The 20,780-nt window shown below is 41.8% G+C and overlaps 1 protein-coding gene and 1 long non-coding RNA gene across 5 annotated transcripts in view; one reads left to right on the forward strand and one right to left on the reverse strand.

Annotated features, from left to right (window-relative positions):
* Positions 1–20,780, forward strand: part of LOC133384040 (uncharacterized) — a 39,543-nt gene that overhangs the window by 16,338 nt on the left and 2,425 nt on the right. The window lies entirely within an intron of this gene.
* SYK (spleen associated tyrosine kinase) overlaps positions 17,013–20,780 on the reverse strand; it is a 59,094-nt gene continuing 55,326 nt past the window's right edge. For 3 of the 4 annotated variants that reach the window (XM_061625884.1, XM_061625877.1, XM_061625868.1), the window contains one exon: positions 17,014–20,388. In XM_061625884.1, the coding sequence (XP_061481868.1) occupies positions 20,316–20,388 (73 nt within the window). In that variant the 3' untranslated portion in view covers positions 17,014–20,315. Of the gene's footprint in view, positions 20,389–20,780 lie in introns of all 4 variants that reach the window. The other variant, XM_061625893.1, reaches the window with a different exon arrangement.

A 20,780-nucleotide genomic window follows, 5' to 3' on the forward strand; every position in this document is an offset into this window, starting at 1 on the left:
AAAAGAAAATTATTTCCTATAGGAAACTTCACTATAATTGCAAAGTAATTCAGACATATTTAAAGTGACCATCTGAACTATATCAACTGTCTTAATAATGTTGCTTCCTCCCTGCTAAAACAAGATCAGCACAGCACATGTCTTCTTCCTATTATTTGGGCTGATTTGTTATTCAATTTGTTATTCAATTTGAATGGATTGGCCCCGCATGTTTTACTAGATTCCTTTCATTCCTCTTGGGTTAATTCTGTCTTAGATAAAATATCTAAATTAGGTTTTTCCCTTCCTACTATTTTACAGATGGGCCCAGATCTTGCAGGCGCTGCGATTAAACAGCGTATTAGTGACAATGACTTTCAACACCATCTAACACAAATTAAGAACCATAGACATAATTCTAAATTTTGTACTTTGATGTCCTATTTATCGACGTTGGAATTACTTAAATATAGGAGAGCCTTTACGTTAGTTAGGTTAAATATACTTCCCTCTGCTCTTCTAGAGGGTAGGTATAATAAAATACCTTATTCCGAAAGGCTGTGCCCTTGTGGAGATGATGAGATTGAGACCAATGAACATGTGCTTTTTCGTTGCTCTTTCTATCATGATCTAAGGCAGCAATTAATTGTGCCTATTTTAAAGTCATTACCGGGTAAACCAGAAAGATTTTATACAGATTATTTGTTAGGGGATTTTTCTCCTCAGGTCACCCTTGTAGTTGCTAAATACACAACTGCTGCAATTCGTTGGAGAAAATTATGTGTGTCATGATTCCCCTCTGTGTGCTCCTTTTAAAGAAATACTCAATCATTTAAATATTTTAAATACTTTTAAATATTTTAAACATTGTATGTACCTTATGTGAATTCTGATTCCTTTTGTTGTTGTTTATAGTTTATTGTAGCTGGTCTTTGACTGTAATAAAAAGATCATCATCACCATATGCTCAGAGGCACATGTTACCAAATTCTTCCAAGCTACACAGGAAGTGGATTGGACTGTGAAAGACCAACCCAAATTGTGTTTGCATTTTGACAAATGTGTAGGGCAGTACAATATCTCAGAGAGGAGATCAGGTCTCCTGCTCCCCTGGTGCATTCACTATAGCTGCCCAATTTCCCTGCTTCTTAATAGATAGAAATCTGGGGGAGGGGAGGTTTGATCATTTGCATGCTTATAGAGTTCAATGGTATTTACTTCCGTGCAATCATGCTAAGATAGGTAAAACTGACCATTGGGAGGAGGAAGGGGAAGGGGAGGACGGGAAAGGGAAGGAGGAGATTGGAAGGGGATGGGGAGGGAGGGGCAAAGGAAGGGGGAGGGAAGGGGCAAGAGAGAGGGGACAGGAGGAATGAGAAGGAAGGGTGGGTTTGATCATTTGCATACTTTTTGAGTTCAGTGGGATTTATTTCTGTGCAATCATGTTTGAAAATGGAAATGGGCTGGATTAAAGTTGATCCCGAGTTATGGCAACCCTATGAATAGGATTTTCATGGTAAACGGTATTCAGAGGTGGTTTTACAATTGCCTTCCTCTGAGACTGAGAGGCAGTGACTGGCCCAAGGTCACCCAGTCAGCTTCATGACTGTGTGGGGATTTGAACCTTGGTCTCCCAGGTCATAGACCAACACTGACCTGGGGGAGGGGCAGGGAGGGGAGGGGAGGGGAGGGGAGGAGATTGGGTGGATGGGCACTGGGCAGAGGGGAAGCCCCTGTCCTTTCCAAAAGGAAAACATTGTGAACAATATCATTTTTCAGTGTTTCCCCCACCTTTTTATTCTACAGCGGGCACATGTAGCCTCCTACCCCAAATTTAAACCAAAGCTGTTGCTGGCCACATCCAGGCCTTTATTTCACTTTGGACAGTCATGGCTTCTCTCAAAGAATCCTGGGAAGTGTAGTTAGTGAAGGGTGCTGTTCCCCTCACACAGCTTCAATCAGAGTAGCTGACTGTTAAACCATTCTGGCCACTGGAGCTCTGTCAGTGGAATAGGAGTCTCCTCTCAGCACCCTTCACAAACTACACTTCCCAGGATTCTCTGAGTCTGAGGGAAGCCATGACTGTCTCACGTGAAATCAAATTCTGCTGTGGGTGTGGCCCCCTGATTAGGCAAGCCTGGCTGCTGTGAATCTGGCTTTTAGAACACTGACAGTAGGTTCTTACTGAGCATGCCCGACACTATCATTCAGTTCAATGCAAAATTTCTTAAATTAATTAAAAATCAGCCAGGCATTTAACTTTTAAACTGCAGAAGGTGAAGGTCAGAGTATGGGGCAAGGTCAGTAATAGGATTACAGGTATTATGTGGACATGGCTGATTTTTACTGAATTTCAACAGATTATGAGTACTCTGACAGAAAAAAGTCCAAAAGGGCGCTGGGTTTTTTTCTCTCTTTTTAGACTTTGAACTTTCTATTCTCTGTGACTGATTTGTGTATTGCCATGTAAATTGAGAGGGTTGTTAAGCAAGCGTTTCTGAGTTCAGGACTATAAGTTTTGTAAGGTTTTGTTTTGAAATGCTCTTATGGGAAGCATCAGAATGGCGACTTCCCAGGAGGATTGCTCCGCCTGTGACTGCCTCTGAGACGAGTTCCCGTCTCAGAGGAAGCTTTTTCAGTTTTAAAAACAGTCAGAAGAATTTTTTGACTGGTAAAAACTTTCTCCCAGGCAAGGGAGAAACGAAGAGATCACCCACAGAAGCTTCGTTGTGTTTGTTGGGGACTGGAATTCATTAGGATCACCTATGAACGAAGGTGTAGCCAGCAGCGTCTGACGGAGTCAGGGAATTCAAGCAAGCTCAAACTGACTAAGCGAGACGTTTTTTTTCTTTAAAGAAAAACGGATTTTAACAGGCAAGCATCCTTCTGTCTACTACTATCTACTATCACTCTTACCATTGTTACAGTAAAAGAGATTTGTTATAGAATCAGCAACAAAGAATCCCTGGGTGAGTTATACCTTTCTCTTTTATACACGGAATTAAGGAAGAAGAAAATCAAAATAGCTTATCTTTGTTTTTATTGCAAAAAGCTGGCATGGAATTGAGCATTATAAAGATATAAACGGATGAGGGGCATCTAATTTGAAGAGAAATATCTGATTAATATGAACATTTGAGTACTATTTGTTTGGGACTATTTTTTCTGGTCCACTTTATTTTGACAAATCTGCTTATTCTTTATGCCACTAATTATTTTGATGCTGGGAACTAAGTTTGTTTTGCACTCTTGGTAACATAAGAGATAAGGCAGTCTGTCTAGAAGATGATGTCAACAGGCTTGGAATATTAACTCCTTTGTTGCTGGAAAAATAAATAAATTGCTCTTTGCTTGAGAACAGTGGCTATATTGGAAATTGAAGGGGGGTTTTTTTGGTCTTAAGAATGACAATCAAGAAAGCGGCCGAGACCCTGGATGTACAGGAAGGGGTTCTCTCTTTAAACATGTTTCAGAAAATAATGGATGAGATTAAGATAACGAAACAAGAATTGAGACAGAGCAGACAAGAGATGAAAATTGAATTTGGCAAAATGAAACAGGAGCTGAAAGAAATAAAGGATTCTATGAGAAAAGAAGATATAACTGGACAAGCAACAGGAAATGAAAGAAAAATTAAAGGGAAGGTGCAAGTCCTGGAGATTGGAATAGATATATCAAATGTGGAATTTGAAAAAGATTTGGACTTTATAGCTGTGATGGATCCTAGTAACAAAGATTATTGCTTGGAATTCAGCGCTGTCTCTGAAGGAATTGGTGAAAATATCAGAGATAAATTTATCGATGTTTCAAAAAAATTTCTGGACTGGAATGATCTGATGGAACCTGAGATAGAGAAAGTTTATAGAATTAATTCCAGATATGTGACAATGGAAAAACTCTCAAGAGATGTGCTAGTGCACCCCGTAAAAAAGAACAGAGATATGACTTTACAACAATATTTCAGTAACACAGTCAGAATTGATGGCAAGAAAATATTTGTGATGAAGGAAATTCCTATTAGACTCTTACTATATGACTATGACAGCAGAATTATGTGTGCAAGGATAGACGATGGAAGATGGAACTAACACTGATAATGGAAGAATAGCTGTTGAAACTACTGGATTTATTAGACTTGAATAGATGGATTAATTGACATGTCTATTTGGAGAAAAATCGATAGAAATATTTCTCAAGAACTGGAAACCTCTCTTTGACTTTTTGTGGAAAGAATAAAATGATATGATGTTAATGAGATTTAATGATTAACCAAGATAACCACTGGAGGAAAGTGATTTTGTAATATATTAAGGGACAGGTTTGTTATATACTATAGACCTATAGCTGATTTAAGACAAATCGGAAGTCAATATTTTTATTGTATTAGTTATTAATTTGTTCTTTTTCTTTTTCTTTTGTTTTGTTTTAGAAATCTGAATAAAAAATTATATTAAAAAAAAAAGGAAACATCAGAATGGCATGGGGGTATTTTCAATTTAACATTGCGGAATGTGAAAAATCCACGCTGGCTATAGTATACAGCCACTCTTGTGGCTGTATAATTTCCACTACAGGCATACCCCGCTTTAACGTTCACAATGGGACCGGAGAGTATACTTTAAATGAAAATCTACTTTAAGTGAAGCAATTGTCTTCACTTGTACTGCACACAATCACCACTAGATGGCAGTGGCGTCATGCCAATAAAATGTACGTTATTGCAAAGCACGCGAACATTAAGCGGGGTATGGGGACGTATGGAGCATGTACGTTATAGCGAGGCAACGTTAAGCGAAGCAACGTTAAGCGGGGTATGCCTGTACCTCCTTGGAATCAGACGATGGGAACAACATAGAAACAAAGGAAGCTGCCTTATTGTGAGTCTCACCTCTGGCCTACCTAGCTCAGTGTTGTCAATAACTGACTGTTCTCCTGGGTTTTAGACTATTCTCTTTCCCAGCCCTACCTGGGGATGCCAGAGACTGAACCTGGAACCTTCTGCATGCACTGTATCACTGAGCTATGGCCTGCATACTGGTGACATCTTAGCCCAAACCGCTGGAAGATCTCACTCAGAAGTTTTATGAAGAAAGTATGAACCATGAGAAACAAGATTGAACTATGTGGTACTTCACAAGTCAAAGGCCTTGTTGTAGAATAGCAGTCCCCACATACCACTTTGAGGTTCAGCCTTCTAGGTAGGACTGGAACCATTGAAAAGTGGTATCACGCATATCAAAGCCACTGAAAGATCCAGGAGAATCAGCAAATTAGCTCTTCCTCTATCCACTTCCTGGTGCAGGTCAACCACCAGGGTGAGCCAAGCAGTTTTTGTTCCAAAACCAGGCTAGAATGGATCCAAATAATTAATTTCATTCAGAACATGCTGGAGATGAGATGCAATGATATGCCTGAATACTTTACTAAGACACCACACCATCTATCCAATTGTATACATTTTGTCTAAACCCTTAAAATTCGTGTAAGTTGGTGGTCATCACCACATTTTGTGGTGTGTTGACAAGAAATATTAAATTTCAGATTTTTTTTTGTAAGAGTTACAAACTAAATGATACATTTTGGTTGTTGTTATTATTATTAACATTTATATCCACCTTTTAAGGAGCTGAAGGTAGCATATATGCTTTCTCCCCTTCTCCATTTTATCCTCACAACAACCTTGTGAGGAACGTTAAGCTGAGATATAGTAATTGGTTCAAGGTCACCCACTGGGCTTCCTAGCTGTGAGATTTGAACTCTGGTCTCTCAGATCCTAGTCCGACACTCTAACCACTACACCACACTGGCTGTCTAGCCTAATGAAAGTCCCCCATATTTCTCTGTTGGAAATAATATAGGTTCAGGGAATGGGATGGGAAAAAATCTTATGTATGTCTGATTATCCTGATGAGATTGAAGCAGCTATAACACAGGTAAGCGTATAATTTTCAATTGCTCTAACTCATTTATTTTCATATCTGGCACTACTCCTCCAAAAACCAGAAATAGATGTCAGGAAATATCAGATGTTCAGGCCTACCTAGTGAGTGTGTAGGTGTATGTAGTGTAATTCACCAGAGTGTAATAGGATTAGGTCTAGATGTGGCCTACGTGTGATTAACTAGCTATTTCTGATACTGGATGTCATATGAGTCACTCAAATTGGTGAGTAATCCATTCTGAATTTTGTTCATAAATCCCTCAGCTGGACAGCTTGCACTAATATATTCCATATTTTAATGGCACTATAATCAGAGGCTTATGGCACATTCTGAAAACGGTAACTATTCTGCTCTGGTCTTTATACTTTCTGTATTAATTAATTAAATTTCTATCGTGCCCTTCCTCTCAAAGTAGCCCAGGTCGGCATCAATGGAGGCTCAACAAACTCCCAGTTTAAATCTAATGTTTCTAGTCCAACAAATCATGGTATATCACTGGATACTGAAGCTGGTTGCATGAGGGGAAGAGATCAGTGGTGATGGTGGTGAGGTCAGTGTGATTCAGCTCCATCAGAGGTAACAGTGGATCCACTCTGCTGATGTGCCCACCCCATCCTCACTGATGCCCTGTCATCGTGGTGCCTTCTTCCCGCTGGCACACCTTTTGTGGTTTATTTTGCCAGTCCTGGTGGGTAAATGGGCTAGTTCCAAGCACATAATTGCATAAATACAAATGCATGTTGAATAAAACCTATTGATCAAAGCCAAGGCTGCTTGCCCAGGGCTCCTCAAAACATGGAGCTGGGCTTATTGGGCCTGAATTGAAACTGTTGGTGTGTACGCAACTCCTCTTTCTTCCACTCATTCCATGCTCTCTACTCCTTTCATTTTTTCTCCATCCACTTTGCAGACTACAAAGTGGTGAGTGATGCTGATGATCTGTAGTGGAAAGTCTATATCTGACTAAGTTTAAATGTTGTGCAATAGCAGGAAAGATGAGCGAAAGAAAACAGGAACACATGGGCCAATAAAAAAGAGAAAGAAAGATCTGCCTTGCACACTATGGCTGAGCTCCTTGAACAGGGAATGCAGAGCAGCCATTCTTAGAATGGCTCGTTTTAGTACATTATGTTCTGCCTGTACAATACTTCAAGCAAAGTACATGTAAATTAGAAGATAATAGGACATTGTCCAAAATCGCTATCACACTAGATGAGACATCAGAGAACATTTTCTGAGAACTCTGCTTTCCATGGCAAATCAATGTTTGTTTATGCAGTCGGTGCCAAGGATAATATTTCACTCCTACTACTGGCCATGGACTCTCCTCTTTGCTTTTTGCAATGGCTGCCTCTTCCCAGTCTTCCTATCACTACCACGTTTTGTCCACATCAGGAACAAGAGCAAAAATGAGTCACAAATGACCATTTCAATGGCTGAAATTAATTCAGGGTCTTAGAACACACCCCCTGTGCCTGTCCTGATGTTCAGATCTTGTTGAATAAACTTATCCCAACAACATGTACAAATGCTTTGCTTACAATTTTCTATATAAAACATTTCATTTGCAGCTAATGTATCCATGTTTTCCTTGATACACCTGGAAAGCTATATATATGCATGGGAACAGGCTTACAGAGATATTCCAACTGCACGGGGAACTGCATGCACAACTACAGGCAAGATTACACAATGCAATTTACACACCTTGTATCTGGATCCAAAGCATGTTTATTCAACATATGTCTTGCAATTCATACAATTCATTCTGTGTGAGCTTAAGGTTGCACATGGAGCCAAGCTTAAGAGCCTGAAAATTGCAGGCTGGAACGGGGGAATCTCTGAATGCTCCTGGTGCACACAGGGAGAGGCTGTTTGGTTATCTCCTGCCTGCTTGTTTGTTTCTTTGCTTGCCTGCGTGCTCACCTGGAGTGCCCCAATCCCCACAAGGAAATGGAGTACTTGCTCTGTCACTTCTGGATCTTGTTTAGGATTGGATATGGGAAAGGAGTGGAAGGGGGAATGTTGATCTGCCTAGATGCCCAACTCAACCCAACTTAACCTCACCTTGGCGGTTGCTCAGATTCCCTGCCCCAAGTGCTGGAGGACTCACATACACTTTGTGTGTGTGTGAGAGAGGTGATATTTACAATATTTAGGCAAAGTTGGACGGTCTTTTTAAAAATATAATTAACAAAATGAAGTTTCTACCATAGTTTTGGAGCCATGTAGCCAAGCAACTGGAAAGTGCAGCTTTAAATGCCTGTGGAAAATAAGGCTATGAGATTATGCACCATCATTTTCTGGAACACTGTTCTTAGTCTGGGGGTGCTTTTGGATCCATCTTTGTCACTAGAGGCCCAGGTGACCTCAGTGGCTAGGAGTGCCTTTTACCAGCTTTGCCTGGTAAGACAGCTGCGGACGTTTCTGGACCGGGATAGCATGACCACTGTTGTCCATGCACTGGTAACCTCCAGGCTGGTCTACTGTAATGCACTGTATGTGAGGCTGCCCTTGAGGTTGGTCCAGAAGCTGCAGCTGGTACAAAATGTGACAGTGAGACTGCTCACTGGGGCAGGGTATCACCAACATATCACCCCACTGGTGAAAGAATTGCACTGGCTGCCTATTAGCTAATGGGCTAAGTTCAAGGTTCTAGTTTTGGTGTACAAAGCCCTATACAGCTTTGGACCAGGATACCTGAAAGACTGTCTTATCCCTTATATACCCAGTTGATCCCTGCACTCTGCAGGTGAGAGCCTCCTGCAGATACCATCTTATCAGGAGGTCCATTCCGCTGGTAACCTCCAGGCTGGATTACTGTAATGCGCTATATGTGGGTTTGCCCTTGAGGTTGGTCCGGAAGCTGCAGCTAGTGCAAAATGCGGTAGTGAGACTGCTCACTGGAGCAGGATATTGCCAATCTGTCACCCTGCTGCTGAAAAAATTGCACTGGCTACCTATTAGCTGCCAGGCTAAGTTCAAGGTTCTAGTTTTGGTGTACAAAGCACTATACAGCTTGGAACCAGGACACCTGAAAGACCATCTTATCCCTTATATATCCAGTTAATCACTGCACTCTGCAGATGAGGGCCTCCTGCAGATACCATCTTATCAGGAGGTCCATCCCGCACAACACAGGAAGTGGACCTTTAGTGTAGTGCAGCCTTTCCCAACCGGTGTGCCTCCAGATGTTTCGGCTTTGCGCTTGCTTTCCTGACCTCTGGTCAGAATCCCCCCATGTCCATGAATCTCTGGCTTTTGCCCAGCCGCGCATGTGTGTCCTAGCTTCCAGACATGCATACAGTAGGGTCCCACTTTTTGGTGTTCTGCTAATACGGCACCAGCAGGGCGACAAGGGAGGAGGTGGAACTGTGAAGGTGAGTGACGATGTGTGTATGTGTGTATACTTTCTTGTCCGGCGCCCTTTGTGGCTACTTGCTCTGTCTGTGCTTGGTGGGCCTCGATGGTTGCTTGCTGAGAGGGTTTGTGTGTGTGTGTGCTTGCACTGAGCGGGAGAACTGCTTCCCCCACCCTTTGTGGCTACTTGCTCCATCTGTGCTTGGTGAGCCTGGATGGCACACAAAGCAGCTGGGTGGTGGCCTCTGTCTTCCTCTGCTCCCTTGGGCAGGCAAGCTCCACAAGTGCCTTAGTTGCTGGCAGGGGACATTTCTTCCAAATAGTTCCTTCCTTCCAAAGTAAATCCATTTCAAACCATCCATGCCCCCCCATAAGCAATTTTGTGATAGTGCATAGAGGCTTGTGCAGAATTAATTAATTATCATTATTATTAATGACATTTTAAAAATAATGTTTATTAAGGGAAAGAAAATTATAAAGTAGTACTAAAATAATAATAGATAAGAAAAGGGAAAGAGAGAAAATGCTTTACATACATCATTCAGCTTTATTACTAATTATTATTTATTATTTATTACATTTTTATACCGCCTCATAGCCGAAGCTCTCTGGGTGGTTTACAACAATTAAAAACATTTAAAACAAATATACAAATTTAAAAACACTTCTTTAAAAAAACAATTTAAAAACATATGCTAAAATGCCTGGGAGAAGAGGAAAGTCTTTGCAGAGAGCCTGTGGAATCACCTTTTGTTTCCATGGCTCCCTATCTCATCCCACAGACCTTAAAGTATGCTGTTAGCTTCAGAAAGTGTCACTCTTTTTAAAAAAAACTGTTAGAATGGTCATGGGAGTAGCATGCCTCTTAAAACAGTAGCAATGTGATTTGATCTGAGGCTTTAATGATTAAGTGATCGCTCACTGCAACTAACCTGTCTATAGTCCAGACCTCTGAAGGCCAGGTAAGAGTTAACACATCTATTTATATTATTTTATATTTATATTATAATTATAGATATAATTGATTCATGATTCATTAGAAATGACAATAATGCTGGGAAAAATAGAAGGAAGTAGATAAAAAGGAAGGCCAAACAAGAGATGGATTGATTCCATAAGGGAAGCCACAGACCTAACTTACAAGATCTGAACAGGGTGGTTCATGACAGATGCTGTTGGAGGTCGCTGATTCATAGGTTCACCACAAGTCGTAATCAACTTGAAGGCACATAACAACGACGACTGTTTAAAGTGGTATATGTCTGGGGCTGTTGCCATCAGCAATAGCCTTCTGAAGACTCTGACTGATCTGGCATTGTTTGTTTCTAACCTGGTGCTATTGGTTTTATTTCTCCTCACTTTTTTACCTTTACCTTAATACTAGAGGTAATTGTGTAATTGTGATTGTTCGAATTCTTTGAATAGAAACTGATAGAACAGTAGCCAACACATAAAGTTGCAGTGGCCTATGGATAACTTTGTGGAAGTTTCCCAGTCAAGTCTTAGCAACAGCACAATGTTAACAGGCAGTTGCCAACTGCTTGCCTAGAATGCCCTTCCTTGTCCTTAACATGGCTGCAACCATATCTATTCAGAAGTAGGTCCTATTGAGTTCTATGGGGCTTAGTTCCTTAATAAGCATGTTTAGAACTGCTTATTAACTGTGTATTCGAGCTTTCATTTCTTTTAAAAATCATTCATGGTTTGCTGAAAGTTTGTAACTTGCTAATCAACGTGGTTTTTTAAAGCAAAACTGGGAATTCAATGTAGAGTAGTAATATATATTCAAAGGCTGCCATCTGTTGGTCAAATATATTTCTTACGGGTTACTCGGCACAGTTCTATCCAGTATGTAACAGATGATAAGGAATACATAAAAGAGTTTTGCTTATTTATTAATGGGAGCAAGGTGTGGGACGGTGGTGGAAGGAGCCACTTTTGCTGCACTCGGAGCTCTATGGGGGCCCCAGCCTGGGCTACAAGGCCATTAATATGAAGGGGAAATGTGCTCAGACTGTAGGCCATGCTTGAGAATGTTTATGCACACTTACATCGATGTACCTATATGGCAAGGGTGGAGAACATTTTTCAGCCTAAGGGCTGCATAGTCTTATTCATGGGCAACTTTCCAAGGGGCTGCATGCTACTGGTGGGCAGGGTCAGATGCAAATGTAGGTGGATCAACAGAAGTGACTCTTATCTTTGTACTGTAGGTTACATTCCACCCACACAAAAGACAGAGATCTGCACACGCGTGCACATGCACCTCCATCCCCCACCCATAAACAAGCAAGATGAATTATCACAGTCCAAGGACCCATTCCAGTCAGACAAAAGCAGCTGAGGAAGGTGCAGAACTGGGCCAGTGAGGGAAGTGGCTTAAGGAGAGGCCCAAGGCCAGCTAGAGAGATGTGGAGGGCTACATCTAACCCCCAGCTTTGAGATTCCCCAGGGGTATCCCTGCTATATGAGATGCCTATATCATGTGATATTGATTGGAGCCAATCTAAGTTCTCTTACAAAACAGACAGTGAGAGAGATTGCCTGTACAGGAAACTTAAGGACTTGTAACTTGAGAGACAGAGAGAAATGTACTTCCTCAAATAAGAGGCTGTCTCAAGAACCCAGCTTTCTAGCCAGGGTGGGAGCAAATGGGTGCACAGCCCCCCTCCCAGACCTGTGCTTCACACACAGATTTTTTGGGGGGGATTTTTAATCTGTGACATGACAGTGATAGCCTCCATTTAAAGAATGCTTGCTTGTTTTAAGAACAGGAGCAATTTAAGAATAGGACCCTCTGAAAAATTTAGTGAATACAGCAGGGCAAGCACATAACAAATGCCTCATCTGGAACAGCCCTAAAACAGCCCTTGTCTAGGTGGAGCATTTGGGGGAGAATATATCATCAATCAATTCCCCCTCCCCCACTGGTGGAGAGGATGTGTGGGCCGAGGAAGGGAAAGGCAGTGACCTTTCCCCTCTCACTACTATTTCATGTGCTTTCCTTTTGGAATCCTTTTTGCTTTCTCTCTCTCATCTTCTCCTTCCATCTATTTATTTAATGTTGCAGAACTTACAACCCCCCCAAAAGAAACACATGCTAAAGAACTCCCTTCAATGGTTATAATGGCATCTTCCACAAATACAAAGAACACATCCATAATGCTCATGTGCAAGTTAAAAAAAACCCCTTCATTGTTGAAGTACAGTGCTACCCTGGAAAATTAAACATTACTCCTGAATCTGCATAGATAACTGAATTCCCTTCATTTGAACCCAAATGGAAGCCTCTGACCCTTTAATTTAGCATCCCAAATTGCAGGAAAGCCAGAGAAAAGTCTGAATCCAGCCTATGCTATTGCTAAACAACCTGCCCTTTTTTTTTTTTAACGAATTCTGTCCTCGCGTAAGCCAAAAGGTCTTATGGCTACCAAACACTTCAGGGAATGGATTCACTGCTCAGGGCTCTGCAATTCCCACTTCAGCACAGAAACTACCATTATGCTCTCACCAACATTATCTCTTTCTGCAAGCATGAAAGTTATAACATCTTTACACTGCACAGCCTCATTATGTGTTTGCCATAGATACACCACTTTTAAAGGAGTTAATTGAAGATGCTGTCCTGTAACTTTTCTCATCTCCTGAAATACTTTTTCCTAATATGAATGAGCTCCCATATATTCTCAAATCAAGTGATAATTTGTGCCCTGGAAGCTGCCTCCCTTTCCTCATTCTTTTTCTTGCCCTTTCTTTTTTTCTTCTCACCCTCTTTCCTTCTCACTTTCCCTCTTTGTCTCTCCACATTTTTCCCCTCTCTCTCCTTCCTTCTTACTCTTTTTCCAATTTTCCTTCTCTTTCCCCAGTCTTTTAAGATCACATAACACTGGGATCAGCAATAAACAGAGGCTTCACAGTGGTAGAGCAGCAGCTTTCTCACTTGTAGCAAATGCTGAGGCCTGGCAAAAACAAACCAACAAATCACAATGAACAGGAGGCTTCACATCAGCAGTGTTATGAACTGCATGAACAGTATGGGAATCTTTCAAATTCGGGTTCATGGGTTTGCAATAGAGTTACCAGGTCTCTGGTTTTCGGCCAGAGTCTCCAGATTTTGGGAGGCCCCTCCAGCTCTTGCTAACACCCCTTAATGTCCGGACTCTCAGCTTCAATTTAAAAAAGAAAATTAAGTTTCTAGGTGGTCTGGTTCCCGAGATATACACCAAAACATCAGCTGCTCCCCCCACAACTGTTTAATCTATTTAACTGATACGACGCTGAAGTTGGTTCCTAGTTCCCAGTTCCTTATTTGCTTGAAAGTTCAAAACACTAAAAAAGAAGAGTTGACAACTACAGCAACTTCAAACCAAACTTAACATGTCTCTGAACCCCAAAATATATGTTGGGGTACCCTGTATGATATATCACATTGATTGGGGGACTCTCCCCGTCAAGAATAACAATACATTTATGCAATCACAATCATCAGGCTTCTGATATTATCATAAATACATAATGTCATAAAATCATAAAAAATAAGTAACTGGGGGTGCCCACCCCAAACTCTGCTCTGGGACAGGACAAATCATATACCCCATGAAAGGGGAGGGTGTCCTCTACGAGATGCCACTGCATCCCACCTGGCCCAAAGCTTCTGCTGGGCGTAGGGCACAGAGGAGGGCATCTATGCAAAATCAAAGCAGACCAAAACATACAGGGAAAAAAAGTAACTGGGGGTGCCCACCCCAAAATCTGCTCTGAGACAGGACAAATCATATATCCCAGGAAAGGTGAGGGTGTCCTCTACAAGATGCCACTGCGTCCCGCCTGGCCCAGAGCTTCTGCTGGGCGCAGGGCACACAAGAAGACATCTATACAAAGTCAAAGCAGAAAAAGACATACAGGAAAAATAAGTAATTGGGGTGCCCACCCCAAAATCTGCTCTGGTCCAGGACAAATCATACACCCCATGAAAGGGGAGGGTGTCCTCTATGAGATGCCACTGCGCCCCACCTGGCCCAGAGCTTCTGCTGGGTGGAGGGGAAGGATGAGGGCATCTATGCAGACAGAAAGGGTAGAGAATCTTCTTACTCTTACTCATTTCTCAGACCTCTTTCTGAAGTGAAGGGTCAAATCTGTAAAGTAGTTTGGAACAGCCACATTACAAGATAAGGGCAGGGCATTCCAGGCATGGGGTTGCCAACCCTGCTTGGATATGGATGTCTTTGCAGAGGATCCCTAGTCAAGCTTTACCAACAGCACAATCCAAACTATATCTACTCAGAAGTAAGTCCTGTTGAGTTCTATGGGGGCTTAGTCCCTTAGTACGTGTGTTTAGAATTGCAGCCTTCAGGGGCATCCATCTTTACTCCCGAATGCTCCCATCTAACATCTCCACAACACTAGGCTCCTTTCTTCCTGCAGTGACCTTCTGGTGACTGGCCTGGCCTGGCAAGTAGGCTAGATTAAATGTTCCCTACCCAGGCTCCATCTTTTAGCTAAGATGTCTAGCTTAATTTCCAGTCAGATATTTTTTTTAATTGTACGCTCCAAGCAACTGTGATTGATGCTTAATGTATCATGCTTAATGACATCACTTGGGCCCGCCCCGTGACATCACTTAGGCCCGCCCCTAAAATCTCAGGTTTTGGAATGCTTCTGACCTGGCAACCCTAGTTCGCAATGTCCTATTTCCTGAAATTCAAAGGCAGGGCCTGGATGAATGAAATACTTTTAATTATTGTTTTAAAATAATACTTTAAGTTCAGATTCATGGGTTCATGATGTCCTATTTAAAATAATATTTCTGCAGCCTTTTACACTCCTGCAACTCTCCTTGATCCAACAATGAAAAGGCACAGTGTTAGTGCAGTAGCCCATCTGGAGACCCAAAGGTTGGGAAAAGCTGCATCTAGTGACAAGATGCACCCATTACTCCACTTGGAGACTGAACTTCAAGGGATCTGGGAAGGGAGGAAAATCCTCATGATCAATCACAGTACTAAAAGTATTCATACCAATCCTTCAAAATCTTAACTTCTTGGTTCTCATTTGCTTAATCAGTCAAGGCACAGAGATAGTTTTGGGCCTTGGTGACTAGGTACAGAAAGTGGAAATGGGCAGGAAGTCATAGGCAGAAAACTTACATGCAAAGAACTGGGGGAGGGGGACAAGGAAGGTTTTAACAAAGGGTGGGAAGGAAGGAGTGCAGATGTGTAAACTCTCAAAACGTTTACTTTTTGAGTAAATTATTATGCAGACATTCATTATATAGTTTACTCACTAGGTGGCACTGGATGCAGCTGCAGCAGGATTGAGTCAGGAGTTTCTTCTGGTTGTTCTGCTTTTGTTTAAGAGATGGCAAACATTTGCCTAGCTTTCTGAGCAGCTCTTAGTCTTCCATAATGCTCCTCAAATACTATGAGTAACTTAAAAGGCCTGATGGCATGCAGAATATAAAGGTGTTTTACATCTTACAGGAATAATGCAACCACATCTCTAGACAGACTAGCTACTGGCTGAACCCCTGGAGATGCTGTCAATCAACAGACAATACTCAGCTAGATGGACCACATTGCTAAGAACATAAAAACCAACCACAAAAAATTATATAAATACAGTCAAAGCAGGAGACCATCTAGGGAGACAATTGGACCCTTGGATGATAAGGGAGTCAAAGGTGTACTAAAGAACGATAAGGAGATTGCAGAGAAGCTAAATGAATTCTTTGCATCTGTCTTCACAGTGGAAGATATAGGGCAGATCCCTGAACCTGAACTAACATTTGCAGGAAGGGATTCTGAGGAACTAAGACAAATAGTGGTAACGAGAGAGGAAGTTCTAAGCTTAATGGACAATATAAAAACTGACAAATCACCGGGCCCGGATGGCATCCACCCAAGAGTTCTCAAAGAACTCAAAGGTGAAATTGCTGATCTGCTAACTAAAATATGTAACTTGTCCCTCGGGTCCTCCTCCGTGCCTGAGGACTGGAAAGTGGCAAATGTAACACCAATCTTCAAAAAGGGATCCAGAGGGGATCCCGGAAATTACAGGCCAGTTAGCTTAACTTCTGTCCCTGGAAAACTGGTAGAAAGTATTATTAAAGCTAGATTAACCAAGCACATAGACGAACAAGCCTTGCTGAAGCAGAGCCAGCATGGCTTCTGCAAGGGAAAGTCCTGTCTCAGTAACCTATTAGAATTCTTTGAGAGTGTCAACAAGCATATAGATAGAGGTGATCCAGTGGACATAGTGTACTTAGACTTTCAAAAAGCGTTTGACAAGGTACCTCACCAAAGGCTTCTGAGAAAGCTTAGCAGTCATGGAATAAGAGGAGAGGTCCTCTTGTGGATAAGGAATTGGTTAAGAAGCAGAAAGCAGAGAGTAGGAATAAACGGACAGTTCTCCCAATGGAGGGCTGTAGAAAGTGGAGTCCCTCAAGGATTGGTATTGGGACCTGTACTTTTCAACTTGTTCATTAATGACCTAGAATTAGGAGTGAGCAGTGAAGTGGCCAAGTTTGCTGACGACACTAAATTGTTCAGGGTTGTTAAAACAAAAAGGGATTGCGAAGAGCTCCAAAAAGACCTCTCCAAACTGAGTGAATGGGCGGAAAAATGGCAAATGCAATTCAATATAAACAAGTGTAAAATTATGCATATTGGAGCAAAAAATCTTAATTTCACATATACGCTCATGGGGTCTGAACTGGCGGTGAGCGACCAGGAGAGAGACCTCGGGGTTGTAGTGGACAGCACGATGAAAATGTCGACCCAGTGTGCGGCAGCTGTGAAAAAGGCAAATTCCATGCTAGCAATAATTAGGAAAGGTATTGAAAATAAAACAGCCGATATCATAATGCCGTTGTATAAATCTATGGTGCGGCCGCATTTGGAATACTGTGTACAGTTCTGGTCGCCTCATCTCAAAAAGGGTATTCTAGAGTTGGAAAAGGTTCAGAAGAGGGCAACCAGAATGATCAAGGGGATGGAGCGACTCCCTTACGAGGAAAGGTTGCAGCATTTGGGGCTTTTTAGTTTGGAGAAAAGGCGGGTCAGAGGAGACATGATAGAAGTGTATAAAATTATGCATGGCATTGAGAAAGTGGATAGAGAAAAGTTCTTCTCCCTCTCTCATAATACTAGAACTCATGGACATTCAAAGAAGCTGAATGTTGGAAGATTCAGGACAGACAAAAGGAAGTACTTCTTTACTCAGCGCATAGTTAAACTATGGAATTTGCTCCCAGAAGATGCAGTAATGGCCACCAGCTTGGATGGCTTTAAAAGAAGATTAGACAAATTCATGGAGGACAGGGCTATCAATGGCTACTAGCCATGATGGCTGTGCTGTGCCACCCTAGTCAGAGGCAGCATGCTTCCGAAAACCAGTTGCCGGAAGCCTCAGGAGGGGAGAGTGTTCTTGCACTCGGGTCCTGCTTGCGGGCTTCCCCCAGGCACCTGGTTGGCCACTGTGAGAACAGGATGCTGGACTAGATGGGCCACTGGCCTGATCCAGCAGGCTCTTCTTATGTTCTTATGTTCTTATGTTCTTATGACCAGTGGTCTCACTTGGTATCAGGGATCTACCTAGGATTCCAGTTACATCTTTGGTTTCTAAATTTCTGAGTTTACACACTGTCGAGCAGATTTTTGCAGCCACAAAAGGCTGAACTTATTCTGAACTCTCACAGAACCACAATGCAGGTGGATAATCTTGGTGTACTGAAGAAGACATTTCCTGAGGACTGCATTTTAGCTACTTTCCTGCTCCCCCTCTGGATCTAGTCCACAAACCTCATTAGAAGTGGTTCATCAACCAACCACAAAGGTAGAGGCAGCTGTGGGACATTCTAGTCCTGGAGTTGTACAAACTACAGGCAGGGCTATCACAACCATGCAAACATGAAATATCATGATCCTAATGCAACCCTCATCACCATCCATTGAATTTACTGTGGTATAAATTGGCACTGAACAAGGGCGCAGAAAAATTAGATGAAAGAAAACGAACAGCCAGAAAAATTTGGTAAACCAATGTTTGTTTTTCAAAATCAAAATGTAGACAATAGGAAATACAGGAGAAGTATTTTCTGTACATAAACAGACAATAATAGAACTTCATTTTTTAAAAAAACCACTATTTTAAAGGGCATTTTGCTAAGATTTCTGAATCTACTTGTTCAGTATTAGCTTACATTCTGTAGCAGTGCTTGAATAGACGACTTTCCATTTTCTGGATTAGACCAAAGGCCAAGCTAGTCCAGCATCCTGTTCTTACAGTGGCCTAACAGATGACTATGGGAAGGCTGCAAGCAGTGCAACAGCACTCTCCCTGCATGCGATTCCCAACAACTGGCATGCTGCATCTGATGGTGGAGATCGAACATAGCCTTATCTTCCATGAATTTTCTAATCCTCTTTTAAAGCCATTCAGGTTGGTGGTCATCAGTTCATACTGTGAAAGGGAATTCCATAGTTCAACTATGTGCTGTGTTAAGACTGTTGGATGGCCCTGTTTTTCTCCCTCTCTCATAATACTAGAGAACATCTGTATCCACTTTCTTCACACCATGCATGATCTTACATACCTCTATCATGTGTGTTCTCCCTTACCTTTTTTTCTAAATGAAAAAGCCCCAACTGTTGTAACCTTTCCTCATAGGGGAGTTCCTGCAGTCCCTTGATAATTTCAGTTGCTGGACCACAGGGACACAATTAAGGTAAGAAGTCATTTCAGTAAGCTCAGTGGAAAGCTGCAGAATGGATCTGGCATTGCTTACGGTCAAGCATTCCAGGAACTTCTTTGCTCTGGTCTCCCATCCAGTAAATCTAGGGGCCCTAGTCGTGGAAAGGAAATTCAGAGGTGCTTCTTCTGTCTGCCAGCCTCTATTGCAGAGATAAACAATGCAGATTATGAGGGCCAATTTAAAATGCTACAAAGTATACACATGGGAGCCATGGAAAAGGATTTCTGCATAGTGGGTGCTTCAACCTGAAGGGTCTTGCTGTATCCATGGATTCAATCACATCCAGGCTCTCAATGTCAGCAACTCCTGGATGTATAGGGCTCATCTGGAAATGTTAGTGATGGTAAAGGGCTTTCAAAATATGATGCCCATCGATTGGTGTGTCTTCCCATGGAAGTACTATTCAACAGCCTACATGATGGGATTTTCACATCTAATACCCCTAAAAGATACCAATTCCAATACACTGGATTTGTGGTTACAATGCCTGATAATACTAGTTACAACTGAGCTGCACTGCTGGTGCTAGTTCATGTATTTTATTCTTACTATGAAAGTGATTTACAGTATACCAGGACATAACAAAAATGTATACTCAGAAGTCAATCATTGGGATTCAGCCCTCAAGTAAATGCCCTTAGTTATTGCAGCCTTAGTTATACAGATCAAGGTAGAGGATGTGGTTAAGTTACTCTTGTGGAAAATAGTCTGCGGAATAATTAGATTTCTCTGTAAAGTAGGACTTAACAATGAAGGAGGCCAAGGCAAGGCTCTTGTTCAGCACATAAACTATGTGTTTCTTATGTATTTTGCATTGGTAACTCATTAAACACAGACCAAGGTTGAGCTCTGCTACTTAAAACAGGCTCAGTTCTGGTCCAAAATCAATCTCTGTGTTCAGTCCCAAGGAAAGGCTATGAATGTGGCAGTATCAATATATCTTACTTAATAGAAGCAAATAAGGTGCCAAAGATCTCTTAACAGCATTACAGGTATTCTACTGAGAACAGGAAAAATATCTGGGGACAGTCCACTTGGTTTTCCAGATGCCCAACAAAATCCATACAAGTCCAGAGTCAATAGGTTAAAAGCATAACTAATATCCAAAGAACAACTGGAACCCCACTTTGAAAATGATCCTTTAAATGTGGAAAAGCAGCAAAGGCAATTCCACAGCAAAACTCTTTTCACAAATATTTGGCTGGTGAGCATCTTCGTCCTTGCTATCTGCTTCCTGTGTGGCATCTCCTTTTACAACCATCAGTATTAAGTATGCAATGCTCTTATTGTGCAATGTCATAGTAGCAGTTGCGTAGCCTGAACTCCACTGCACAAAATCCTGGCCGATTTTCAACGCTGCAAAAGAAAGGCAAACATTTTTATAGGCGCACACAATTCCCCCTTCATTATTTTGGGCCCGTTTGGCAATTTCCAGCCATCTATTACCTCAAAACCAAAACTGTGTAGTAGAAAGGCATATTTTGGAGATGCTGTACGTGGTTTTTGATCAAATGTAGGTAATGCCACAGATTGCGCTCACCAGCAGTGTCAGGAAGATCCTGGAGGAACTGGATGGAGGCTTGCAAGGACAATATATTTAGTCCCTAGTCTAACTAATAAAGGGGAAGCTGTCACACTGCTCCATCTCCATCAGATACAGCAAGGGGATAAAGGCTATGAGAAGAAGTTAGGCAGTTGAAGGAAAACTGCAGTTCCCAGATGCAATGTGAATATAAATTCTCTCTCTC

The sequence above is a fragment of the Rhineura floridana genome, chromosome 1 (genome assembly GCF_030035675.1).
Source record: "Rhineura floridana isolate rRhiFlo1 chromosome 1, rRhiFlo1.hap2, whole genome shotgun sequence".
Lineage (NCBI taxonomy): Eukaryota > Metazoa > Chordata > Lepidosauria > Squamata > Rhineuridae > Rhineura > Rhineura floridana.